The sequence below is a fragment of the Dromiciops gliroides genome, chromosome 2, assembly GCF_019393635.1.
Source record: "Dromiciops gliroides isolate mDroGli1 chromosome 2, mDroGli1.pri, whole genome shotgun sequence".
NCBI classification, from domain to species: domain Eukaryota; kingdom Metazoa; phylum Chordata; class Mammalia; order Microbiotheria; family Microbiotheriidae; genus Dromiciops; species Dromiciops gliroides.
Window position 1 is genome coordinate 35,273,556 of NC_057862.1, and position 27,941 is coordinate 35,301,496.

General features: G+C 41.6%; 1 protein-coding gene across 1 annotated transcript in view; it reads left to right on the top strand.

The window, feature by feature from the left end:
• SCAPER (S-phase cyclin A associated protein in the ER) overlaps positions 1 to 27,941 on the top strand; it is a 379,320-nt gene that overhangs the window by 132,056 nt on the left and 219,323 nt on the right. The window contains 3 exon segments of the mRNA XM_043987611.1: positions 4,021 to 4,102; positions 5,001 to 5,153; positions 5,727 to 5,834. Of these exon segments, the coding sequence (XP_043843546.1) occupies positions 4,021 to 4,102; positions 5,001 to 5,153; positions 5,727 to 5,834 (343 nt within the window).

Consider the following 27,941-nt stretch of genomic DNA (forward strand, 5'->3'; position numbering starts at 1 on the left):
TTTCTGAGACAGGATTAGAACTCGGCCTTCTACCACCCACTGTGCTACTGAGCTGCCTCACAAGAGACACTTAAGAAATGCTTGATCATTGATTGGGTTGATTTTGTGAAGAAAGTATACTGGCCTAATGTTAATGTTTTTTTTCAAATACCTCTTTTACTTTTCTTTGTTATCTTTTAGATAGATAAAGTTGTAGAACATTGTGTCTCAGCATAAACTAGATGTTGATCTGTGATTATCTGTTCTCTCTCACTTCCCTTTTACTACCAAATTTGTACAGGAAATATTCTACACTTGTTATTTCTACCCTCCATGCCCCTGCAACATTGGCATCCACCATCTGGTGGCTGTTACCATCACAAATAGCTCTCTTGAAGCCATGAATGCCTTCCTCACAACCCAATCTACTGGCTTTTAAAAAATTCTCACCCTTCCTGACCTCTGCTTCCTTCCTCTGAGACTGTGGACAAGTTCTTTGAGGCAGCTAGGTGGCAGAGCTAAAATAATGCTGGGTCTGAAGTTAGAAAGACCTGGTTCAAATCTTGCTTCAGATACTTCTTAGCTAAGTCACTTAATCTCAGTCTGCCTCTTGTCCTAATAGCACCTTCTTGCTAGAGTTATTGTGAGAATCAAAGGAGAGAATTTCTTTAAAGCACCTGGCACATAGTAGGCACTTAATAGATGTTTGTTCCCTCGGTCCTTTTGTCCCTCCCATCCTCATCTGTGAAATGAGCTTATCTCTAAAGACCCCTTCCATCTATAGGGCCCTCTCTGGGTCTACTCACCCAGTTCACAAATGAAGGTTGGTTCCTCTGAATGGTTACTCCCCAGTGTCAGTGTCAAGGTAGTCTTTGGTATTTGAGGGTCTGCGCTCCTGAAACTCAGCATAGAGCTCACAAGCTTCCCGCCATATGTGTTTACCCCCAGTAGTGCAGTTAGCTTGTGCAGTTAGCAAAGGCGTTTATGGGAGTGTCGCGGTCATAGTAAGAATAGTAGCATTAGAAGGTGTCTCTGTAACAAAGCTGCTTAAACTGTGGGTCTGAATGTGGGAGTCTCGAAAAGTCTGGCAACAGGAGAAGGTTATGTACACCCATTTTATATACCCAGCTACCCAGGCTTGCGTAAAAATGTCTGAGGTGTAAAGGGGTCACAAGTGGGAAAAGTTTAAGAAGCCCTTGCTTAGGGCCCTGCTGTGCACCTTTGGAAGCACCTGAACCCAGGCTATAGCATTAGCAGGAGTCTCGGCTCAGGGTTCTGCCATTACCAGGGTAGTATTTCATCCGCAGGCCACAAACTCTTGACACTTGGATTCGCCCTTTCTCCTCGGGACAGTGCATGTGCTTGTGACACAAGCCACCATTGTTGGTGAGGAAAGAGAGGGAGGGAGGGAGGGAGGGAGAGAAGGCTCTGCCCAGCCCAGCCTTGAACAGCTCTTCAGGAGGCCCAAGAGAAAAGGTAAAGGTCCAGCTTTTTCTTCAGCGTGGACTTGAAGCTCACTGTTTAAAAGCCTCCACGGTCTAGAGTCTGGTCTTCTGCCAGCCAAAAGATAGATACTCTCTGGGCCCAATCAGTTCCCTTCACCCAGTGACCAGTGTCTTAGAATCCTCTCGGGTTGATTAAGGAACTTCCTTTTTTCTTTCTTTCTTCTCTTTTTTGGATATCTCTTTATTCTCAGTTTAACAAATGCCAAATAAAACAAGCATTTACATATACATAGCAGAACTGAAGAGAATTGTACCTGCAACTGCACATCTCTATTACACAGTTTGCTTTGCTCGTCTGTTTCCTTGTGACTCTATTACAGAAAAAAAAAAAAAATGCTTCAATGACCCTCTTTCTTTTCGGAGGTGGGGGAGTCATAGAGCAACCTATCCCTAACCCCCCTCTCCCTCCCATTCCCTAGTGGAGGGAAAAAACCACCTCCTATCAAATGCGCTTAGACAAAACCACATCCAAAGATGACGCCTCATTCCACATTTGAGTCCATTCCCTCCCTGACAGGGGGCTGTTTCCTCACTGGACTTCAGGAGTCCTGTTAGGTCTTCGCATTGATTAGAGTTGACTTTTTTCCTTATTCCTATTTCATCTCCTTTCATTCTCCATCAGTTGACACAAGACTTCCCAGGTTGCTCTGAAACTGCCCCATTTGTCCCTTGTCATGGCACAGTGATAGCCTGTTATGTTCCTCTATCACAGTTTGTTCCACCGTTCCCTAGGGCACCCCTTTAGTTTCTACTTTGCTACACCGGAATTGCTGCTCTCAGCCTTGTTGTACACATGGGTTTTCCCTCTTCTGTGTCTGGAGAATAGGCCTTGTGTTGGTCTCACGGAGAATGAGGAGCTTCTTTACACTTTTTTGTTGAGTTTGCTCTTTAGGAAAACTCTCAGACACTTCCCTGCCATCTCCTTTCACACTTTAAAATGTGATGATCTCTTAGACCAGGGCACTCTTGATGCCCTTTTCACTTTTTTATGGGTTCTTCACCTTCCTCCCACCTCTTCCACATAGGGGACCCCCACAGCTCTTAGCTTGACCCCCTTTTTCTTTCTCTACACTCTCTCATTTGCTGATTTGATTCCCTCCTGTGATTTAAATTATTACTTCTCTGCAGATGATTCCCAAATCTGTTTCCCTTCCCTGAGCTCCAGAGTCATGTTTCCAGCTACCTGCTGGATACTTCACTTGGATTTCCTGCCACGATCTCCTATGTCCTCAGCACACCCAACCTGGAGCCACCGGTCGTCCCCAAACACTTCCCTCCTCCTCCTCCTCCTCCCTTCCCTTGGTGTTATTTCCTACTCTCGTTCTTAGAATCATTTGGCCTCAATAGAGTCTTTATTCCCAACATCCATTTAGTTGCCATTTCCTTCCATGCTACCTCCTCTGTATTTCTCTTTTCCCTCACCCTCCTTGCAGACCAATTTTAATAGTCTCCAGTCTCTCTTCTCCAGGCTGCTTGCTGCCATATAATCTTCTTAATGCATCACACCAATAAAGTCACTTTTCCCCTCAAAGAGCCTTCAGAAGGAACCCCTTGCTTACCTGATAAAATGCAAATGCTGCATCCTGAAATGCCTGGGTGGCCTTGACAGTCAGGCTCTCAGCTGCCTGCTCAACATTGCCTCACATTTCTTCCTTTCATGTACTCTGTGTTCTTTCCAAACTGCACTACTCACTTTCCCCATTCTCCTCTTGAGCTCTCTCATCTCTGCCTTTGTTCACTCCCTGTGATCCCCAAAATGTTATTTCCCTCCATTTCTACATGTAGAAATAGAAGGTACTTAATAGGCATGTTTGGATTAAATACGTTGAATTCATGAGCATATAAGGTTGGATGGCTTTCTATTAAATGCATATTCTGAGTCTTCATTTCTTTGTTAATACAGTGTTACTGATATCCTCTGATTCTGTTTTTTCCCCATTGTATCCCTACTCCTCCCTCCCCCTCCCAACACACACACACACACACACACACACACACACACACACAGAGAACCATACCTTTTCTTTCTTTTTTTTAACCATACCTTTTCAAAAAAAGAATAATAGAGAAAGAGAAAAAAAAAGCAATTCTGCAAAACTAACCAACATATCAAGCAAGCCTGACAGTAATGCAGTATTCCATGCCTGTAGCTGTCCTCCCCATTCTTCTGCAAAGGGAAAGTTATTTGTTCTCATCTCTTTTCTTCAGAGACAAGCTTGATCATTATAATTACACAGAGTTCAGTTTTAATTTTCTCTTTGTATTTATGTTGTTGTAATCATTGTATTTGTTGTTTTCCTGGTTCTTTTTGCATCAGTTTATATAAATCTTCTTGTATTTCTTTGTATTCATTGTGTTCTGTTTTCTTTGAGTGCACCAATATTCCATGATAGTCATATACACTGTTTATTTAGTCATTTCTCAATCAATGGGCAACCACTTGTTTCATTCCTCATTTTTAAAAAATCATGCAATGTAAGTTGGATAATATCTGTAGCTGAATCCACAATTCTTATCTTTTATTATATTTTAACAGAGATCGAGAAGAGAGACTAGCAGCGCTCACTGCAGCTCAACAGGAAGCTATGGAAGAGTTGCAGAAAAAGATTCAACTCAAGGTAGAATTCTTTGTATTTGAAGAGTCATGTGTATTTTTGCAAAGTTTGAAAGACCTCATATTGTCCTTTTCTGCTTGTATATGTATAACAAGCCCCTTAGCTTAAGCATCAGCATTAAGATTCCTAATTTTACTTAACAGAAATAAACAGGTGTCATTCCTAATTTCGACATCAAAGTAGGCTTTTATCCAGTTTGGCCAAGGCCATTATGAAAACTAAGTGATATTCATGGATTAATTTAAATGAAAAAAACATTATTTTATTCTTGAGTTATAACTTTGATGCACTGTACTTTGTTGCCCTTTGTGAGAGTCAGATATGATTTAATAACAGCAGTTATTGCATTTATGGTTCGTGAAGTTCTTTCCTCACCACAATCCTTTGTCCCAAGGAATAGATTCTGGGATCCCATTTCCATCTGTCACATAAGTAGTCTGGTATTCAGAGGCCAGCTCATAGTTGTTTGGTAGTCAGTAGCACAGGTGGGACTCGAACTCTGAGTCTGACTGTCGGCCTAGTGTTTTTCCTGTATTGATTAGGTCACTGCTTCTTTTCTGAAATAATGGGATAAACCTGAAATCAATCAATGAAATTCAGTGACATTTTTCATAGTTGGTCTAGAAACTTAGAAGTTCGAGATGATCATATTAGAGGTTGTGTCTACTTGGCTGTAATTGTCCTTGGTCACATGAAGAGAACATGGAAAGGTGTTTGAGGCGGTGTATATGTATATGTGTATGTGTATGTGGATGTGTTGGCATGGTTCCAATCAATGTTCTCCTAAAACAGTCGGAGCTGGATGTTCCCTTACTTCATCTGAAACTTTCAGGATCACACTGTTTCTTCTGCCTGCTGTTCAGGCCACTTGATGTGATGTGTGTTGTTTGCTGTGTTACAGCATGATGAGAGCATCCGGAGGCACATGGAACAGATTGAACAAAGAAAGGAAAAGGCGGCCGAGTTAAGCAGTGGGAGACACGCTAACCCCGATTACGCCCCCAAACTCACCCCGTATGAACGGAAGAAGCAGTGCTCGCTCTGTGCAATCCTGGTAGGCTGCCTGCTCAGCAGGGTGGGCATGGACAAGAGAGGGGAACCCCATAGTCCCATCAAGTATCTCTTTTTTACTGACCAAGTCCTCCCGAGCCATCCCCTCAGCAGTACCTGCTGCCTTCTGTCCTTGGTTCTAATGCCAAGGGCTTCATCCTGACATTCAGGAAGGGTTTTGTGCAAAGCCAAACCTCCAGACATGCTACTGGAACAGGTTGGTTTCTGCTTCAGAGCAGGTGGAGCAAATCATTGTGATTCATGGAGCTGGAAAAAGGGAAGGGCTGAGCAGTCAAGCTGTACCCCATCCTTGGGGTTGGCCCAAGGCTTGCTGTGAGCCACAGGCCTCCCCCAACCCAGGGCACTGGTTTTTTTTCAGAATTCCACTGAAAAGAGAATAACATTAAGTAGTCATTTGAAACTGTCTAGGGATCCACACGTGTTGTTGCATAGACTATTCACTGCAGTGTCTACAGATGGACGTTTCTTTTAGCTTTATTGGGCATTATCTAATAGTGTACTCATGTGTACATTATCATTAGTATTTATAATTATTTTTAATATTTTACACCCTTAGATTTCTTCAGAGGTTCATCTTTTTAGTCACATTAAAGGGAAAAAACACCAACAAGCCGTTAGAGAAAACAGCAGCATCCAAGGACGAGAACTCTCAGATGAAGAAGTGGTGAGTTTTACAGAACAGATTGCCATAGTTTAATGTATTTCTGTGGTCTGTTTAGCCTTGAGCTCTGGGAGCCTGTAGAAAAACACATCCAGTAGTGTCTGTTGTACGAAGAATGTCATACAAATAGATAATCAGACCCCATAGATATTGGAAATCATCAGCAAAACACAGGGAAAAGGAGAAAATGCCAGTTTAAAATTCTAGCCTAAAGGAAGACCCCACTTAGGAGTACTTTGAACACAAAAAACAAATCTCTGAACTTAGACTAAGGCAGCAGCCAGATGGATCACAAAGAGCCCCGGCCTTGGAGCCTCAATAGGACTGGCCTTGGGGCCCCTGACCTCAGACTAGCCTCTCTGTCCAGCACCAAAGCCCCACTAGCCTAAGGCTTCGTGGCTTGCAGTCATTTCAGTGTTTTACTGCTTGAGAAAAAGAATGACAATGCATCTGTTTTGTGAATCGCCTGATTTCAGGCCGATTTTCCTTCCTACTTGTAACTATTTTCAAGGCATGGCAACATGTTGCATGTCACTGCTCCTGTGAAAAAGAAGAACCCTCCAGGAGCTTGTTAGTGATTTTTGAAGGGGCAGGAAGTTCCTGCGATGCACCCCTGAAGGAAAGTCTGCACCAAATACCAAGAGTGACCCCTCAAACGGATTTCTGAGTCCCCTCATTTTAAACCTGGAATACTCTAGTAAGTGTGAAATGTAGTGTTAAAATAGATCTGAAGACAAATTTGGTAAAAGGCATTATTTTCCTCAAATCACTTCAGATTTTTAAGAGAAAGTGTTTATTTTTGCTTCAATTATCTACATAATTGTTTCATTTTTCTTTGTTTCTTTGTTCTCCACTTTTCTTTGATGAGTCAGCTAGGTGGTACACTAGATGGGTGAGAGCACTGGATTTTAGAGTCAGGAAAACCTGAGTTTGAATCCTACCCTAAACACTTGGTAACTGTGACTATGGGCAAATCATTTCAACTCTCTCAGCCTGTTTCCTTCACTTTAAAATACGGAAAATAGTAATACTTTCCTCCCGGAGTTGTTGTCAGGATAAATGAAATAATATGTTCAGCAATTTGCTAATCTTAAAGCACTATATAAATGCTAACTACTGTTGTTATTGTTATTATAATGCAGGCTTGAACAAAGGCCAGAAGTTATTTGTATGTGTATGTCTCTTTTAGAAAACTCTAAACTTGCTAAATAAACAAATTAGGGCATGATTATTTGTAGTATAAAAATAATTTCTACAGAGTTACCTTAGTATAAGTGCCCTATCACATTAAAAAAATGTTTTAAAATCTGATCCAAGCAGAATTTTCAAAGAATACTTCTGTTTTATAATCTGAAGTCAACTTTGTGAATTTAGGGGGTGCCTAGATAAGGGGGAAATCTTATACTTAAATGTTATGAAGAAAACAGATTGACCCTAGGTTATCTTTATTTCATATTCTGTTTCAATTTGAAAGGAATTCATTCTCATGTTAAATGGAAATGGGTCTAAAGATCATGTTTATGCCTAAGTAATACTTTTAAATTATTCTCACAGAATTTATACAGCTCATTCTCAGTTTTAGTCTCTTTTCATAGAAAGGAGAATAGGCTTAAAAATAAGTTTCCAAAGTGGCATGTGAGTGAGTTATGTTCTAGTAAGGCAATTTTATAGCCACTCATTGCAAAGTTTCATTTTTAATCAATGAAGGTATCTATAGTGAACATACTTATACTACTTAAAGTTATTACTTGTCATCTGTGATGTCTTTATATCATATACACCTTGTCTGTGACCCTTCTTCCCTGACATACAAGATTTTATTTACACCACCTCTGACCTAATAAAATTACACCTTTGACCTTGTGCACTTGACATCTCAGATAACTAACTCTTGATCTTTGACACATTTTGTTTTAAGCTTGTTAAGCATAATCGAGAACTGCCTAGGAAGAAAGCTTTATTGTTTTGTTTTGTTTTGTTTATTATTGGAAATTGACCAGGGAGTTTTTCTGGGCTCCTTGAGAGATTACAGAAAGGGCTGGTATGTGTCGGTTTTAACCCTATCCTTATTCCAGGCTCAATGGTAAAGGTAGAAAAACACCTGAATTGTAGTATTACAATTGTATTTTGTTTTTGTGCTGTAAGTAGGGGGGTTTGCCTCCTGGGAAAATATCGAATGGCCAGTTTTATTTATACCATATTTACTTATATGTAATTTTGTGCCTTGTTTTCATTTATATTAGACCTAGGGAACAGTAAATTTACCAAGATACAGAAACTAAAATTCAGACTAGCCCATTTTGGAAATTAATTTTAATAGCCTTTTTTCTTTTGGCAAGTGTGTCACAAAAATATGATTCAGATTTATGTATGAACAATGTGCAAATGCATGTTTTGTCTAATTTTAAAAAATTTTATGTACTTAAATATGGAGCAAGAACTTGGGTAATTTTTAGTGGAATTCTGAGGAATTATGAGAACCTCTTAAGTTTCCTTGAGAGCTCCAATCTTAAAGTACTCATATGCTTGATAGAATATTTTAAATCTAATGTGAGTCTAGAGTCTCCCCCAATTAGTTTTTTGATCAGCCAGTAAATAAGCTAATTATATGACTGAGGAATAAAAATGTAATGTTGAGGTGAGAAACAACAGAAGCACAACAGTGTATTTAGGAAAGTGATTTGTTTGCTGACCTCGTTGCCTGTTAGTGCTTGGTGTTGTGGCAGAAGGGAAAGGGCAGGGACTCCTCTGGGTGTTGGTGACAGTTTGAGAAATAATGGGCAGTTCCTTTCATTCTGTGCCTTTCTTCATCCTCATTTACATGGTTGATTTTTAAGGTACCCCTTGTTTCTTGGCCTTAGTAAATCACTCTCAATATATTTTTTAAAATAGACCTTTGTATTGCCCTGTTTTGCAAACACTAGGGAAATGCTTGTTTCTTTATCAATATGAACCACACAAAACGAACAAAGCTAAAGCCATTTACCATAAATCTTCAGTTTTATGATAGTATTTTGAATGGGTCAATTAATTATAAAATTCTGTCTTCAAGATGAATTTAAAATATTACCTTTATCTTTAGTATGTAGCTTCTATGTCTGTGCACATTTTTACTTACAGACAGCATGGTTGGTTTTAATTTGTCAACTTCTTTTAACCTAAGGATTCTCTGTTTTATATGTGTTTTTTTTTTGGAGCATTGCTTCAGGACTTTAAACAATTTTATTACACTTATTTTTTGTTTTATTGGCTAGTGAAATCAGATTTAGGCATACTAATCACCAATCAGTAAATCAAGACCATAGGCCAACATTTTTTTACTCCCTCAGTCTTCTGTTGGAATGTGTGAGAATGTGATGGGGCATAATGTGCATGTGTGTGTATATTCGATCCTATTTCAGTCTCGGCCAGATTTCTCTTACTTAAGCTCTTCTAATTACTTTAATGTTTGATTCAAGCAAATCTATCAATCTGATGGAGGGAGATAAGACATGTACAGAAGAAAGGCAGAATCCCAAACGAAGGGTTTTAAGAAATATGTTGGGGGGAAAAGCATCACATGCTAGTGAGGTCGGGCTTCATGAACAACATGGCCTCCAGCCTTGACACTGAAGAAAGAGACAGCATGGAGCCATGGAACAGAGAGCTTACTCTGGGCCCAATCCTTGGCTCTGCCCCTTACTCCCTGGGTGGCCTCAGGCCAGTCACCTCCTCTTTCTTGGCCTCTGCAAAATGAAGGGATTAGAGTCGATGTTCCCTAAGATTCCTTCTAGCTCTGGACCCATGGTCCTACCCTTTAAGAGGGAGCATATTCTTTGGGTGAGGCAGGATCTTCTGGGTAGATCAGAACAAGGTTGGGGAACAACATCTGGCAGCCCTGTTTGCCTCTAGCCCAGAAAAGGTATGTGTGAAAGGTAGTCATCTGAAACCAAGTGGAAAAGTGGGCTCCACATTGTTAGGGACTGTATTGGCAGGTAGAGGAGGGCAGCTTTCATCCAGAGGCACAAACTTGCAGAATGTTTTTGAACCAGCGAGCAAAATCGTTGGACCTCTTCATTTAGAAGATTATTTTGGCAATGGTGTGAAGGAGAGAGTGAAGGGAGAGAAACTGCTGTGAGAGAATTGCAGGAGTACAGCTGAGGGACAACAAGGACTTGTGAAACAAAGCTTTGAAGGGATTGTGTGGCCGTTGGAATGAAAGGCTGGAGCAACTGATTAAATGAAGTGGGGAAGGGAAAGGGTGGCAACAGAAAGAGAGAAGTGGGGATCAAAGACATGCTCTGAGAGGAGAGTAATAGATTTAGGTTGGGGCATTCTGAATTTATGGTGCTAATGGACCCTCCCGAGTTAGAGATGTCTGATAGCCCTGCAGAAATATGGCAGCTGGAGAGCTCCCATGGAGCATGAGAGAGAGAGAGAGAGAGAGAGAGAGAGTGTGTGTGTGTGTGTGTGTGTGTGTGTGTGTGTGTGTGTCTGTGAGAGACAGACAGACAGACAGACAGACACAGAGACAGAGACAGAGAGACTCATCTGTGTCGAGACAGTGATAACTGAAGTTAGGAGATGATGAGAGACCAGGCTCTTAGGGTCCTAGCTCTAAGGCTGGAAAGGATCCCTTGAGTCCAGTCGACTCATTTTACCCCTGAAGAGGCTGGTGCTCAAGAAGGTCAAGGGGTTTGTATGGTCACACAGATGGTGTCGGAGGTGAGACTTGCTTCTACAGTCACTGTTCTTTCCTCTGTACCACATAGAGAGGGTGAGTGCTGTATGTATAGTCAGTACTTAATGTGCATGTTAATGTCTGAGAAGACATTAATAACAAGTCAACTGACATTTAGGGTGACTTCAGACCTACTGCACTTCTTCTGCCAAGCCATTCCGAAGGAGAATGGCCGTGATGCATTGAGTTTCTCATCCCCGGGGGTCTTCAAGCAGAGTTGAGAGAGCTTGCTATTGGCATGGTTGGAGCGGGTATCTGTGCTCCAGATGGGGGGTGGGTACTCAGTGGGCAGGCAGCATGAGGCTGTGGGCTGCAGGCGGGCCACTGGGTGAGTCAGACAGAAATGTAACTGGAAATATTTCACAAGGTAAATAAAAATGACAACATCCCATTTTAAACCAAAGTCAGCACGTAGCCCCCAGGGGTCTGTACGTACAGTTCAGCAGCCGCCATCTGCGCCTGGTACTCCTGAGGTTGCTGGGAGCTCCCTGGCTGCTTGAGTAGGGTCAGAAGGAGGACTCGAGGTGCTGGTTTGGAGCGCTTTCTGTTTTATTTTTTTTTTCCTCTTTCTATTTCTTGACCTTCTTCCTTGATAAAAAACAAATCACGTTCTCAGTTATTTATCCTTGTGTTCTGACAACATCGGAAATGGGCACTGGTTTCTTTGGAAGCTCTTCTGAATCCCATGGAGGCTCTATGGGAGTGTTTACAAATATGCTCTGCACGAATTTAGAATAAGGGAAAGTTTACTTAATTTGGTGCTGTTTTCTTTCACTGAATATTGAGTCAGAGGATAAGGGATCAGAACCTGCTTCCAACGCAACCTGCATGACTTTGGGGGAAAAAACCCCGAAAACCTCTCTGGGGCCATTTCCTCATAGTTAAGATGACCCTTCTGACCCTGTTCATGCAGGGGGAGCTCACAGCAGCCTCAGCAGTGTCCTAGACAGGACAGAGGCTTAAGGGGAAGGGAAGAATTCTTTATTAAGCACCCACGGTGTACCAGGCACTGTGCTTAAGTGCCTTACAAGTGCTTTGACCTTCTCCTTGTAACTGGCATACTTTGCTAGATGAAGGTTGGTTTTGTTTGAAGTAACAGCCTGTTTAGGGAATGTTAATCTCTTTTGAGACTCCCCATTGAGTGAGTCATTAGTTTTGATGACCAGATCCCAATACAGTGTAATTTCAATTACATTTAAAAGTAGATCTCCATATTATGGGCATATCATGGGGCAACTGGATGGTACCATGGATAGAACGCTGGGCCTGGAGTCAGGAAAACCTGTAAAGGGCTAAAATTCTAGGTAGTCTGTCTAAAATATCTAATGAGTGGTTGCCAGTAAATTAATTATAAGCTTTAGCAAGAGTTAGACTTTTCAGCATTTAAGCAAACTTCACTTCCTGACGCCAAAGAAAAGCCACATGGCTTGCCCTTAGGTGCCTTCTCCTCATGGTGGAGCTTTCCTACAGTAGCTCTCCAGCAGGTGGCATCATTCCAATCGTTACAGACCCGAATTCAAATCTTGCCTCAGACACTAGCTGTGTGACTCTGGGTAAATCACTTAATCTTTGCCTCAGTTTCCTTATCTGTGATTTGGGAATAATAAGCAGCTACCTCACAGGGAGTTGTGAGGCTTAGAGGAGATAACATATGTAAAGTGCTTTACACAGTGCTTGGCACAGAGGTAGGTACTCTAGAAATGTCAGCTCTTGTTATTAAATGATGATGGTGGTAGTGGTGTCCCTTTTCCTTCCTGTTGGCTTTTTAAATTGGCTCTGTACTTTGAAGGGCGGCATGCCCTTCCTCCCCTGCATGACTTCTCTGTTTTCTTTCCTCTTCACTTTCCATCTCCTTTTCTCTGGACCAGGGGTTCTTGATATGAGGACTAGGAACTTGGAATTTTGTAGAAATATTTTGATAACTGTGTTCCAAACTTGCTGTTTCCTTTCTAATCTTCTGTTTTTTATTTTCTGCATTTAGTTCTTTTAGCAGATGCCATTTATATACCCCCTGACTATCACCTCATTAGAAAGGGGGTTTCTGGGAAGGATGCCCTGGGGCTTTATCACCAAGGAGGAGATTAAAATACCTGCTAGAGGATGATCCGAGGTAGAAAACCACCAGGGGAGTTCAAGTTCACCTGAGCTTTTTTTCACCCTGATTTTCCTCTCTGTCTTTACATTACATGCAGATAATGACTTCTTTTCCTCTTGTGGCCATCACAGCCCTGAGCACTCAGATTCCTTTAAAGGTTCTCATTGGTGGTTCTTAGGGTTAATGATGCCAATACTCAAAAAAAAGGGAAAAAAAGGAGCAACAATCATTGGTCCCTCCTGCTTGAGCACTTTGCATTGGTGAGCCCCAGGCCACATTTCTGGGTTTGCATTAATGCATCAGCTTAGCATTGCTGGCTCCAAATTAATTCTGACTCTTGTTGTCCTATGCTCCACTGTTTGGCTAAGGGGCAAAATGAGGACAAAACATCTGAAGTGGCCCCAAGTCAGATGTTTTAAGTACTTAGTGATATAATCCTTCTCTAGTAAATATTTGTGACACCTATTAACGAAAATAATAACAACAGTCATTCACACTTATATGGTGCTTATATGGTTTATGTGGTATCTATCTCTGGGAGAGATATTTAGGAATACAGATATATGGTATAAATCTTAGTTGATCCATATTCGATTGAAATTTTGTCTTGTTATGTGTATAACTACCAGTGAATAAATAGTAATAAGAGGCTCTTGAACAACCAACACCAAACATAATTGCTACTTATCTGTTTTTTCCGAAGGGTGTGAGGTAATCTTAGCTTTGTTAACATAGATTACATTAGATGACTAGCAATTGTTAAGTTTCATTTGGATGAAAAAGACCTAAAAGCTATGTTATAAAATGATCAAATTTATGAACTGCATCCCTTTTAAATGTAAACTCAGGATTCTTTACTGAGTAATGTGTTTGTTTTTTCTTGTAGAAGTTTTACAGTGATGTGTTGCCAGAATTCTTTAAAGAGACAGAGATGAGGAGAGAGGTGCGGAGCAGGGGGGGGGGGGTGGGTAGGGATGGAGGCAGGGAGAGATTTGAAGGAGATGCTTCAGAGATGCCCACATCAGTTTCTAAGTAAAACCAGTGACACTGTCCTAGAGCATGCGTAAACTACCATGTCGAGCATGTCCAAAAGAAGAATGTTGAGTGATGATAAACTGAAAAGAAATGAAACACGAGTATTCTGAATTGTCCTGTACAGTTTTTGAACATTCAGCTAGGTGGTTCAGTGGTTAGAGAGCTGGGTCTGTGGTCTGGAAGACCTGAGTTCAAATAGGGCCTGTGTGACCCAGGGCAAATCTTTTTTATTTTTTAACTTTTAACTTCTGTCTGCCTCAGTTTCCTCTGCTGCAAAATGCGGCTCTTAAATGAAGAGCAAATGAGACCATTTTGCATAGTTCTGTGACAACTTTAAAATGGTATATAAATGCTAGTTATTAAAATGGACTAAGATCGGCAAGTATAAGTTGTAATTTTCAATTTAAAACACACACAGAGAACTATAACAAAATACTGATTATTAAAAAAAAGTCAAACTTTCAATTTCACCCAATAGCTGATTCTAAATCTCTTTTATGTATTTGTTACCTAAACCTTAGGGGTTTTTTCCCCCCCCCGAAAGATTTTTAAACCAACTTAAGTCAGTGACCAACTATATTAACTTTGATGATTCTTCCTCCCTACTTGTCTTCTTTGTTTCACCTGCCTGAGGCCTTCTTTGACCAAAGAGCCAGAGGAATCTTTAGATTATGGAGTGAGAACTCTGGGTAAAGGGTGGGGCATTTCAGCACTGTCCACTAACTGCCAATATTGCTTTGGTTTGTGGACTTGTTTCTCATGGTTTCTCATCCTCAGGCAAACTTTAGAAGTCTCCGAAACCGCTCATTCAGTCAGATGGCAAACTCTTTGGGGGGCCGGGGATGGTTGTTGCCTCTCTTTGTATCTCGGGCTGAGCACAGCTCCCAATACAGAGGGAGTGCTCAGTTAGTGCCTGTTGATGATGGCGTCCGCCTCTGAAAAGAACAGGCGTCACACCGCGTGGCAGCACCAGCCTTGCAGCACCTGCTCAGAGGGGAGCTGCTTCTCAGGGATGCTCCTCCAGACGGGCAGAGTGCCCTCGGGCCTTGTCTGTGTCTGTGGCATCCTGTTGGCAGATAAGCAGGCTGCAGTTCCATATTTGTGCTGCAGTAAGGACTGCAGAGAATAATTATGAGTGGAAATGGATGCTTTAGCTCACTCACTCGGGAGCTACTTGTGGAGCACCCATCGTCTGCTGAGCATTGAGGAGAATTCGGTGAAGTTTAAGAGGGTGTGGGCTTCTTGAGGGCAGAGGCTGCCCCCAGCAGGGAGCCCAGGCCTGTACCTGGCACAGGAGAGGCACCAAAGAAATTCTTTTTGATGAAGAGAGGGAGGAACAATCTCTGCTCTCCGGGAGCCCAGGAAACTGTTCGCTAACAGCAGAGATGATCCTCTCATATCCCTAGGAAGTAGTAGCAGCAGTACAGACATTCAGGGAAGGAGGTTACTTTTGAACAATATGCTCAGGAAAGAATTCTTAAAGGAGTTACAACTCGAACCTTGAAGGATGAATAGAAAAGAGAGAATGAGCAGGAACTTCTTCCTAGAGGAAAGGAGATAAACAAAAGGTCAGAGATGGGAAGTACATGGCGTTTTCATCGGGCCTTAGCAGTCCCCCTTGGCTGGAGTAGAGTTTTGTATTCCTCTGTAGAGACGACATTGGATCAGAGAAATAGGTCCATAGGACACAAGGAATCATTGATGACTTTCTAGGAGAGGGTCAGTTTGACTAATAAAGAGTATTCCTTCTCTTGTTGAAAGACCCCGACTATATTCTATGACAAGGACAGAAATTAAGAAGCAGAATCAGTCTTACTGGGGTTTGTTTGTTTTGTTTGTTTTTTTGTTTTAGTGAGGCAGTTGGGGTTAAGTGACTTGCCCAGGGTCACATAGCTAGTAAGTGTTAAGTGTCTGAGGCCGGATTTTGAACTCAGGTCCTCCTGAATTCAGGGCCAGTGCTCTATCCACTGCGCTGCCTAGCTGCCCCAGTCTTACTGTTTTTGATGGGACAGCTAGGCGATGCAGTAGATGGAGCACTGGCCCTGGAGTCAGGAGGACCTGAAATCAAATCTAGCCTCAGACACTTGACACTTACTGGCTGTGTGACCCTGGACAAGTCACTTAACCTTGATTGCCTAAAACATCCGGGGCCATCTCTCTAGTCGTCCTGATTTATATATCTTGCCATTGGACCCATATGGCTCTGGAGAAGAGAGTGAGGCTGGTGACTTTGCACAGTCCTTCCTCACTTAAATCCAATTCACTGCAAGTCATGTCATCACCTCCCCATGTCATGGGGCTCTTCAAGAACAAAAGACAAACAATAGTCAATCAGTACAGTCAGTTGATTGGCAAACCTTTTAGCACCCCTGCTGTACAGTGCTAGACACTGTACTAGGCACTAGAAATGCAAGTACATACACAAAGTTTACAAATATGTGTCAGGTAGACCAGCAGGGGCTTGGGGAGCCCTCCTTGGGAAGCAGAGCTGAGGTGGGAACATGCTCCAAGCATGGAGGACAGTCAGCACAAAGGACACAGTGGAAAAGGAGGAAGGCCCCTTGGACAAAACAGTGAGGTCAAGGAATGGAAGCAATAACCTGGTGAACTTGGAAAGGTAGGTTGGAGCCAGGCTGTGGAGAGTTTTCAAAGCCAAACCTATAGCCGATATCTGACCCCAAAGACAAAAAGCCGGGGCGTTGAGGGCGAGTGACGTGACTGCAGAGTGGGGTGGGGTCAGGAGCAGGGAAACCACTTAGGAGGTTGTGGCAGAGGTCCTAGGGGAAGAGCCTGGGCTGAGTGAGGAGGGAGAAGGAGGCAGAAGTTCCAGATCGAGTCAGGGGTAGAAGTGGAAAAGCTTCGGCACTTCGTGTTTCTCTGGCGTGAAGGAGGTGAAGGGGCAGGGGCAGGGGCAGGGCCCAGGTTGTTACCCTGGAGGACTTGAAGCGGTCGGCTTCTCAGCAGAAATGAGGAAGTGTGGAAAGGGGATGGGCTTGAGGGCGAGAGGAGTTCAGGCTCAGACAGGTTAAATATGGAGTACCTCTGGAAAGCCAGTTTGAAAGATTGCCAGGAAGTGGTTGCAGGTGTGGGACTAGAGCTAAATAGATAGGTCTGGGAGGCATCTGCATAGAGATGGTGATTACACCAAAGGGAGCCACTGAGGTCACCAAGTGACAGTATCCAGGGATATCAGAAGAGGGCCTAGGTGCCCGAGGGGGTCTTCACAGTTAGGGACTATCATGCAGAACACGAACCAGCAAAGGAAACTGAGAAGCATCATCTGGGCCAAGGAAATGAGAGAGCAGTGTCCTAAAAACTCAAGGAAGACAGGAGACGCATCAGTGTCCAATGGTGAGAGATTGAGAAGGATGAGAACTGAGAAAGGGCAGACCATTTGATCTGGCAAATGAGCCATCGTTGGCCTCTTCTGAGAGAGTAAGCGGAGGGATGAAGTCACAAGCCAAGGGCCAGGACTAAGAGGAGAGGAAATGGAGGCAAAGAGTACAGAGAGTGGGAGTTTGGCTGAGAAAAGGAGCGTGAGTATAGCCCAGGAACTAGTGGATACAGTAGGATCCAGTGGGCGTCTTTTGAAGGGCTGGAGAGTTGGGTGTGTGTAAGTGGCAGGGAAGATTGTGTGAGCCATCTGCTGAAGAAAGCAGCATGTTACACTTGTAATCACCGCCTGGTCTACTCCATCCCCCAGAAACCCCAGAGTTTCATTAATTTACTTGACTTACATGTTTTGATTTGATTATTGACCAGGAATTTCTGTTAAGGTTGAGATCTCTGCAAGGATAAAAAATTCAGTGTTGCCAGAAAGTCAAGCAATTCACCTTTCGAGCCATCTCTCCTCACCTTCCACCCCACCCAGGAGCCTGTGTGGGCATCTCGTGTGGATGGCCCAGAGTGCCACGTGAGGCTGATGAGAACTGTTTAGATACAGACCCTCGTCCAGAACTACCGCCTCGGCCTCTCTGCTGGTCCCCTGTTCTCCCTGGCTGCTCAGCTGCTGCTACTGTCCACTGCTGTTGGGGGCAGAGTAGAGTCCTTTTGAAGTGCCTCTTGGCTTTCTTGGATCCTTCTTTCCCTGTGTCTGCCTCCTTTATAGCACACATCCAGGAGTGGAGCCCTGTGTTGGAGGTGTGTTCAGGTCCCCATTCACACCTCGCTCAGGCTTTGGCCTTTTCGGGATGCTGGCATGCTCTGTCGAGTCGGCAGAGGGTGCAGGCCAGGCTGGCCAGGCTTCCCTGGGGACACAGGTCCCTGACAAGGCCACTTGTTAGGCCAGTCCCTTGACTTTCCCAGGCTTCCCTTTCATCATATGTCCAGTGGGGCAGCTTGCTCAGGTTCCCATGATAGCCCCCAAATTTTACCATGTTTGCAGTGTTTCAGCCGCCTCACTCTCATTATTGATTCAATGAGCTTTCATGGGCTAGCTTCCAAGGCTCTCACCAGCATACAGAAAAGGTTACTGTGAGAAAAGGTGTTCTAGATGCTGCAGCACTGACGTGACCAACTTAGAGAAAGTAGCTTCTTTCACATTTTCTTTAGGCTTTTTTGTTCAGACATAGTATAAATGGATCAAAACGCTTACATTTGGCTTTGGATATAAGATATTGTCTTAAGAGAAATTAATTAAATGTTAAAGAAGCAGGAGATCATTTATACAATAACAACATTGTAAAGACAACTTTGAGAGACTTAAGAAGCCCAATGAGGACAGTAATCCATCCTGATTTTAGAGGATTGGTGATGAAGCAGAGAGGAGATGGACTTACAGTGCAGAATGGGACATTCTATACTGGACATGGCCAGTGTGGGGACTTGTTTTACTTGATTGTGCATATTTGTTGACAAGGGTTTTCTTTTTCTTTTTTTCAAGGGCATGTGTAGGGTGGAGAGGGTGGGGCTTGGGGGAGGTAAAGATGGCGGGGGGGGGGGGGGGGATTAAATGCTTGTTCATTGAAGGCAATTCTTTTTTTTTTTTTTTTTTTAGTGAGGCAATTGGGGTTAAGTGATCTGCCCAGGGTCACACAGCTAGCAAGTGTTAAGTGTCTGAGGCTGGATTTGAACTCAGGTACTCCAACTCCAGGGCTGGTGCTCTATCCACTGCGCCACCTAGCTGCCTCAAAAGCAATTCTTTAAAAATTAGCATTGGTATCCCAAGTTTTAGGAAATGTGTGTTAGTTCCAAAATGCCAGATAGCAAAATAGTGCTTTAAACTGTATTGTTTTGTTGCTGTAGCACTGAATATTTATGCACAAAGTGTTATACAGGAAATATTGATAAACAAAAAATTCTTCTGCATCGTATAATTCGGTTTGTTCATTGATCAGAATATATGAAAACAAAACTCATTTGTGTTGGAAATTACAAAGCAGTATAGTGATAATGTCACTCTTCAAACATATGTCATTTCCTTTATTATTGTTACTTTCTTAAATGACCAGTAAGCACTTATTAAGTGCCTACTGCATGCTAAATGCTAGGGATATAAAGGCAAAAGGCCAGTCCTGCTCTCAAGGAGCTCACAGTCTAAGGGGGGAACTTCATAGCTGATCTTTTAGAAGTTATGGACACAATACTCCTCACCCAGTGAGTACTTAGATAGGCAGGTTACTGGGAGACATATGATACAGACTTGATCCTAGTGTTCAGATTGAAAGCATTTTCAGTTATAGTTGTATCTAATATAGCTTGTGTTCCTGTGATCTTTAAGAACCCATGGTCATCTTCCACATCACCTACTAAAGCAGCTGGATGGCGTGGTGAATGGTGCTGGAAGGCCTAGGTTTATGTGCAGTCTCAGACCCTTACTAGCTGTGTGACCCTGGACAAGTCACTTATCCTCTGCCTCAGTTTCCTCAGCTATAAAACAGGGATAACTAACAGCACCCATCTTATGTGATTATTGTGAGGATCCAACGAAATCACATCGCACATAGTAGGTACTCAGTATATGCTTATCCCCTTCCCTTATTCTTCCACCAGTCAGTCAAGAAGCCCACAAACAGCTGATATTATCTCCATGTCCATATTCAAGTAAAAGCAAAAGATCCATGAAGAAAATACAAGGCAGTTGGGAGGATGAAGGAGGGATACTTGAGAAGGGATAGGAAGGACATTCAGGAGGAGGCAGCGCTTGGGCTGAGCTTTCAAAGAAGCAGAGGCATGGGGGGAACGCCCTCCAGACATGGGGCACAGCCTGGGTCCTAGAGACAGGAGATGGAAACTCTTGTGTGAGAAATAGCCGCAAGAGGAAGGAGAAGGTAGAGGAAGACTTTTGTTGGGAATGGCCACCATCGGGGGATCAAATCTGACATTGTAGAAACAGATTCATTGTATGCAGAGAGACCATCAGATGTCTTCTTAGGTATATATATTTTATGGGGCAACTCATGGCTGGCCTTGCAACGGTGATCTCAGTGTGCTGGGCTAGACTGGGTTTTAGCCAGCTGATCCAGTCTGCTCCTGGCAGCATGCCGTAAGTGTGGTCAGCCCTACCAGAGTCCACACTCTCTTGGCATATCCTTCAAGGACTTAGGGGCATCAGACCCAAGGGCCACATGCCCCCAGCAGAGCCAGAAACAATTTAAAATATAGCTGGGGAATGTTAAGCAAAATAAGTAAAAGTACAATGCAATATAGATGATGTTACTCCATGGTTTTCTCAGTCTGTGGCCTGACACCACTATTGTTTACCACTAAGAGGCACCATAGCAGAGCTTTTCATGGAGGTACAAGATGATGAAATTTCACATCCAGGCACTCGAGTGTTTCATGTTTCAAAACTTCAGTGCGGCGTCGTGATATATCAGATGGAAGAGCATTGATTTGGGACTCTTAAAAGGCCCAGGTTACAAATCCTGGCGCCAGTATTATTATATAATATTGTAATATATTATAATACCATGGGAATTCTTCATAATATTTTTTCACAACTGAAAAATCCAGGCTCTGTGCCCATGGGCAGATCAGCCTCTCAGACATCTTTCTCAGCTTTGAGACAATAGGTATATTGCTTGATATGGAGTTGAGAGGAAGACCTGTGGTCAAATCCAAACCCTGCTATTTACTCCCTGTGTTCCCTCAGGCTAATCCCTTAACTTCAACAAGGCTCAATTTGGTCATCTGTAAAGTGAGAAGGGGGGGGGACTACATGACCTCTGAGGTCTGTTTGACCTTAAAATCTGTGATTTGTAAAATAAAAATAATAATCCTTACAATGCCTACTTGACAGAGTTATTATAAGAAAACTGCTTTGCAAATTTAAAACTTTATGCATATAAATCATGTCAGCTCTGGAATAAAATACTTTGGCATGGCTTAGGTAGTCCTTATTACCCCTCCATTTATATATGTATAATGGGCAAGGGGGAACAGACTGTGGTTTTAATTCTTTTTTTTAATTTTAATTTTATTATTATCATTTTTTTTTTTTTTTGCAGGGCAATTAGGGTTAAGCGACTTGCCCAGGGTCACACAGCTAGTAAGTGTTAAGTGTCTGATGCTGGATTTGAACTCTGGTCCTCCTGAATCCAGGGCTGATGCTCTATCCACTGCGCCACCTAGCTGCCTCATTTTAATTCTTAAAGAGAAAACTCGATATGCTTATTAAAAGTCTAAGCAAGAATTTATTTAAAATTTCAGTACAGGTGTCTCCTTATTTACATTCTTATGGTAAAAATAGAGAGGGGAGTTTAGAGTCATCATATATGAACACTAAACTGAATTTTTTTTAAAGACAATGTGCATCCTAAGGAGAATAAACAATGCAATGAGAGGTTAGTTTAATTAGAGTTAATATAATTTTTAAGCCGGCCCACCCCTTTCATTTTGTATATGAAGAAATGGAGACTCAAGCCACTCATAGGTAGATAACTTGCTCAGTCACCCAAGTCTTAAGTGGGGAGGTGGGCACCAGAACTTTGAGATCCTTATCCCCAGAATAGTGCCCTTCAGTGCAGCACATCGAACTGCCCACAATCCTACAGAGAGCCAACTGAAAAATGCTAGATGTTTGTCTTGTGATAATTGGTTACTTTGATCAATGTGTTAGAGAAATCACTCTCAATATGGGGCATATGGAGTCATTAATCAGGTTTCTGAAGATGGAATTTGATATTAACCCAAACTGCTGTTTTTGAAATTTGAGAATTCACAGAAACATCTTCTGTCTGTTAAGGTGGACCCAGTTCATTTGTATTACGTATTTTGAAGTCATCTGTATTATTGACAACTAAGACCTCTCAGTCCTTGCAATATGATAAATGAATAAGCTTGTTGAACTCTGTACTTGCCTTTGAGTCATCTATTAAGCCTCAGATTAGATCAGGAAAGGAACGTCAGAATCTGCAAAAAAGACACAAGGCTTGTCCTCATTCATCATCCCCACCTATCAGAAAGCTGATAGAGCATTTGTAATTGCCCCTGAGTGGCAGGGAGACAGCTGGTGAACTGTCATCCTATATCGGAAGATGGCTTGTCTCTTTTCTATGGTGTCTGTTTTCAGGCAATGGATTAGCTGCATTTTGCTCATGCTGTCCCTAATGTACATAGGTTATAACTTGGATAAACCACATAGACTTTTTTTACCCCTATAGAAAAATAGATTGGTTGACTTGTGTCTTTCATCATATACCTTATCTGTTACATAAAATTGTCGTTGTCATGTAGCTGTTATTGTTGAGCTTTTCAAGATGGTAATACTTGAATAAAGAACTTTCTAATAAGAGGAGTCACAGCTGTTCAGTAGAATTTGCGTAATGATAAGTTTTATCAAACTATGTACCACCTCTTGAGACTTCAGGTCATGATTCTTGGTTTTTTTTACCAGATTATATTCCCAGTGGTCACCTCTCTCATTGCTATGGTGTCTTGGTATATTTCAAGGTTTCCTCTTTCTTTGGGTAAATGTGACAGGCATGAATCGGATTGACTTTTGTTCTCTCATTCTTGATTACTTTTTTTGATGGTATCTGTAGTTTTTTTTTCAAGTGACTATTATCTAAGAAATTAGCATTATATACCTTTCTTATGATTTTTACTTTATATATGATGATAAAATTGGCTGGGTGGAAATAGGTTTTCAATTTTAAAGTAATAATGAATATTTTCTGATTTACACATTTAATCAGATTTTTACTTGCTGATTCAAAGTAAAACCCTAAAAAAATAGATCTTACTTATGAATGTTATTATAAAAGTGTGGTTTCTTTTTAAAAAGTTGTTTTTAGTTGACATATTTTATTATTATATTGTATTCATATACATATATATATATATATATATACACATATCTATACACACCTTCCAACTAGTTATTGATCTTCTGTTAAAAAAACAAAATTTAAAAAGAAAGATAAAAAATGTATGGCAGCAACATTGACCTTGTCAGGCAGTCTGTTCTTTACCCATAATTCCCCACCTTTGCCATGAAGGAAGCCCCTTGCTTTTCCTTGCTCTTCTCTGGAGTCAGGCTTGGTCACTGCAGCTCCATGGCCTTCAGCTTCACTTCATTCCTTTTTCCATTTACATTGTTGTCATTCATCATGTGCATTGCTTTTTCTGGTTCTACTTATTTCGCTCTACATTTGTTTATCAATATTAACCAATCCTGTAAATATTTCCTATTCCTCCTGTCTTTTGGTGCAGATTCCTGGGCCACAATTTAGCCATTCTGTAAGTGAATAGCAGTCAATCAGACAAATATATTGAAGCCTTGGGGATATGAAAACAGGAAAGAAGCAGGCGTTGCTTTCGGGGAGCTTACATTCTCTCAGCAGAGACAATGTACACATACAGCCATATACAAAATATATTAGAAAGTAAACGTGAGATAACTTTTGGAAGATGGACACTAGGAGTTGGAGACCAGGAAAGGCCAAGTGTTGAAGCCCAGGTGATGCATTCTGGGCTTGAGCCTAGACATGGGAAATGGTGTCTCGTATGAGGATAGAAAGAAAGCTCATTTGGCTGTACCTGTAGAGTGTACACAGGGAGGTCACCTCTAATTAGAGTGGCGAAAGTAGGGGGGAGTCAGGTACTGAATGGTTTTAAATGCCAAATATCAGATTGTATTTGATCCTGGCAATAATAGGGAGTCACTAGAGTTGAGTAGGGGAGTCATTTGGTCAGAACTGTTCTGTTAATGGAGTCCAGAAGCCTTAAACATTCACTATTTGTCAGGCATTGTGCTAAGCATGGGGATACACAGAAAAATAAAAACTGACCTCGGCAAGAATCTCACTGTCTAATAGGGGTGAACAACATGCAAACAACTATGTACAAATAGATATTTGGAGGATAAATTTGAGATAATCTCAGAGGGAAGGCACTAAAATTAAGGAAGACTGAGAAAGTGGCTTGGAAAAAATGGGATTTCAGCTGTGACTTGAAGGAAGCCAGATATGCCAGGAAATAGAGATGAGGAAGAAGAGAATTCTAGACATGGGGGCAGCCAGTGAAAATTCATGTAGTTAGCAGATAGCGTGCCTTGTTCGAGGAATAGCAAAGAGGCCGGTGCCACTGAAGGATGGAGTCCATGGAAGGAAGGAAGGCGTAGAAGACTGGGAAGGTAGGAAGGGCTCAGGGGGTGAGGAGTTTTAAAAGACAATCAGAGGATTTTATATTTGATCCCAGAGGCTTATAAGGAATATAGAGGCGGCATATTCAGATCTGTCAGGTCTGAGTTTTAAGAAAACAACTTTGATAACTGAGTGAAGGACAGGCTATGGTGGAGAGAGACTTGAAGCAGGGTAAACCAGCAGGCTGTGACCATGGTCTAAGGGTGATGGGGGCTGAGGGTGGGGGCAGTTTGAGATGTTCAATAGAAGACTGGGGAGTTGAGACTAGAGGTCAGAGGAAAAGTTAGGGCTGGATAAGTAGATCTTAGAATCATCTACATAGAGGTAACTGAATCCATGGGAGCTGATGAGACCACCAAAGGAACCAGTAAAAAGGGGGAGACGAGAAGAAGGCCTAGAACAGTTAGTTGGCATTCCACAGATAGCTGTGACGTGGAAACTCAAAATTGCTCTTCTTTGGTTTTCTCTAATTATTAGTGATTTGGAGCATTTTTCCAGATGGCTGTTGAAAATTTGAATTTCTTCCTTTGAATGTTGCCTATTCATCTCTTGATCATTCATCAAATGGGGAGTTACTTTTGTATTCACAAATTTTAATCAGTTCCTTGTATGTTATGGAAATTAGATCTTTGTCACAGAAATTTGCTGCAAATATTTAACTGTTTCCTTTCTGGTTTTAACTATATTGGTTATGTTCGTGCAGACTTTTAAAACCTTCTGCAATCCAGATTGTCCATTTTATCATGAGTGAGCCTCTCTGTCCTGGGTTCGGTCATGATTATTTCCCCTATTCATAGATACAAAAGGGCATTTCTTCGTCAGTCTTCTAATGTGTTTATTATGAGACCTTTTATCTATGTCATGTTTCCATTGGTCTTATTTTCAGATACATTTTCTGGGGCAGTAAGGGTTAAGTGACTTGCCCAGGGTCACACAGCTAGTAAGTGTTAAGTGTCTGTGGCTAGATTTGAACTCTAGTCCTCCTGAATCCAGGGCCGGTGCTTTATCTACTGCGCCAGCTAGCTGCCCCGAGATATTAGTTTAAACCTAATTTCTGCTAGACTACTTTCCACTTTTCCTAGAAGTTTTTGTCAAATATTGACCATTACCCAAGTAGCTTTGGTTTTGGGGTTTGTTGAACACGATACCACTATATAAAAACAACTAAATGGTTCAGTGGTAACCATGTTTGTGCCTGGAGCCAGGAAGACAGAGTTCAACTAACTGAAAGATATAGAAAATATGAGTGACTCTATTGTTTGTTGATTATTAAACAAAATGCTATCTTTAAGGCTCTTTTAAAATAAGGTATCTCCCTTCATTGTGTCAAAGTCATTCTAAATTGTTTGAAAGAAAAAGCATTAGAAAGGTTTTTTTAATGACACATAAAACAGGGATATATGTTCTTGCCAAAATTGTTCAGTATTTTGATGGAGGAAATTCAGGGTCTAAGTTAGAGAAGAATTCTTGAATGGTGGGGTCTTCAAATTCTTTAGTCTGTGGGTGACGTTTTATTGATTGCATCCAGCTCCAAGACATTGCAGAGCATCCTAGAAGAGATTTATTATCATTGAATTGAATTTGGTCTGACCATCCACACAGAAAAGATAGATCAGCTTCCCATCAGCACGGACATTTGGAGTAGTTAGAGCATAGAGAGACAGTGGACTGGGCCCAGAGTGAAACAGAGCAAGAACGGTCTTGATTGCGTTCATAGAATTTCAGAGCTCTTTCAATGATTTCAAGCTTCCCATCAAAGCAAAGGTTTTAGCTTTTTAATGGTAACATTCCACCATATTGCTGTATGACAGTAAAACATGGAAGACAGTAGTGTCTGAAGAATTAAAAACCCACATCACACAAATGGCAACAGAGGGGCACATGATGTGGACAAGTAAGCTGCAGCTTTTGATCAATAAATAAAAATGAAATGACAAAGGAATAAATATGTCATCAAGGATTATATGGTTGTAAGAAAGGATGGACTGGTTAGGTGCTAAGTTGAAAGGATGCTAGGCAGATGGGCCAGCAGAGTGCTCCTCTTGTACCTTCTTATGTCAGAAGAAAGTAGGGAGGCCCTCTAGTACATTAGGTGGAGAGCCTGTGGTGAACTTACTAGAATATGTGGACAAATCCATGTGTAGGCAGGTTTGTGGTCTTCATTTTTGAAAAGAACTTCCATGGAAGGGGTCAGAGGTCTATTTACTATTTGAGTAATTTGCAGTGTGAAAGCAAGAAGTTGTATTACCACCTGAACTGACCAGTGTTCTGTAAGAAACTCTTCATTTTAGCGGTTGAGCATTTATCCCATGCCCATATGATGTTTCTGGTCATACAGGATACCCATGTATACTAGCCTTTTAAAGGGAATATAATAACAGTGAGTAATATGTAATATGTAGTGATATGTAGGAGAGAAATCCTTTGGTTAGAGTAATTCTGATGTGGTCTAGTTAGGCTTGTTTTATTCCATAGCCATAACCTGTGAAATGTAGTCTACTGTATTGAATAGCACAAATCCACTAGTACTTTCTAGGGCCTAGGAAAATAACTAGCCTGTCACACAGATTTGGGTTCATATCTTCTCAAATTGACACTCTGAGACCCATTATTGCTTTTCTTTTTAAAATCTCATTCCCATGATTAACTGCTGTATTAATCTTATATCTCATTGCAAGAGTTAAAAAATGATTTTCTTACAATTAGAAAATAAAAGATACAATGGGAAAATTCATTAACAGTTATCGTTCTTAAAACCACTCTCAGTGATTTTAGCCCTACTCCTCTTCACTGTGCTCTTCAAAATATAATGGGAGAGAGCCCTGAGCAACTTTACTTCCTTCCAAATAGTTCTTCTACCTGCCACCTCATAGGATCATTTATGTGGAGCGGAACAGCCCTCAGAGGCTCTGTCATCCAGTCCACTTAAGTCTGACTCATAGACCTGGAATAGGAAAGGTCCTCAGTCCCCTCATTTTATATGGGAGTATTGCCCCTTGGTTAATGTAGACCCTTTGGCTGCTGGAAGGGGCAGAAAAGGAACGCAAATGTTTGGAACACGGATAAAATCAGCTTGTGAAAAATGCTCCAGTCTCCAGAGAAAACCGATGAACTCTGAGTGCAGACTAAAGCCGACCTTCCCCCTCCCCCACTCTTTTCCCTCCCATCCCCTATTTCTCTCCCCCCCCCCCACTCCTTCCTGTTTCCCCTCTATTGGTCTATTATTTAGCATAGCTCTTATAGAAATAGATTTTGCATGACTTTACATGTATAGTGCACATATATATACATTGCCATCTCAATGGGTAGGGGAGTGGCTGCAAGGAGAGAGAAGTTTAGAACTAAAAATAATATTTGGGGAAAAAAACCGTTTCTAATTCTTTTGAGAACTATTTGTTCATATCCTTTGACCACTTACCTATTGAGGAATGGCTTTTGGTCTTGTATATATCTGTCCATTTTTTTTATATATCTTTTTTATATATCACACCCTTTTTAGAAAAATTTTACCCCCATTTACTCCCATTCTACCACTTACCTACTTCTTATCCTAATTACATTAATCTTGTCTGTGCAGAAGGTTTCAGTTTGATGTAATCAGAATTATCTATTTTATCTTTTGTAATTGTATTTCTTTGTTTGGCTAACAATACATCTTTTCCATAGCTGTGAGA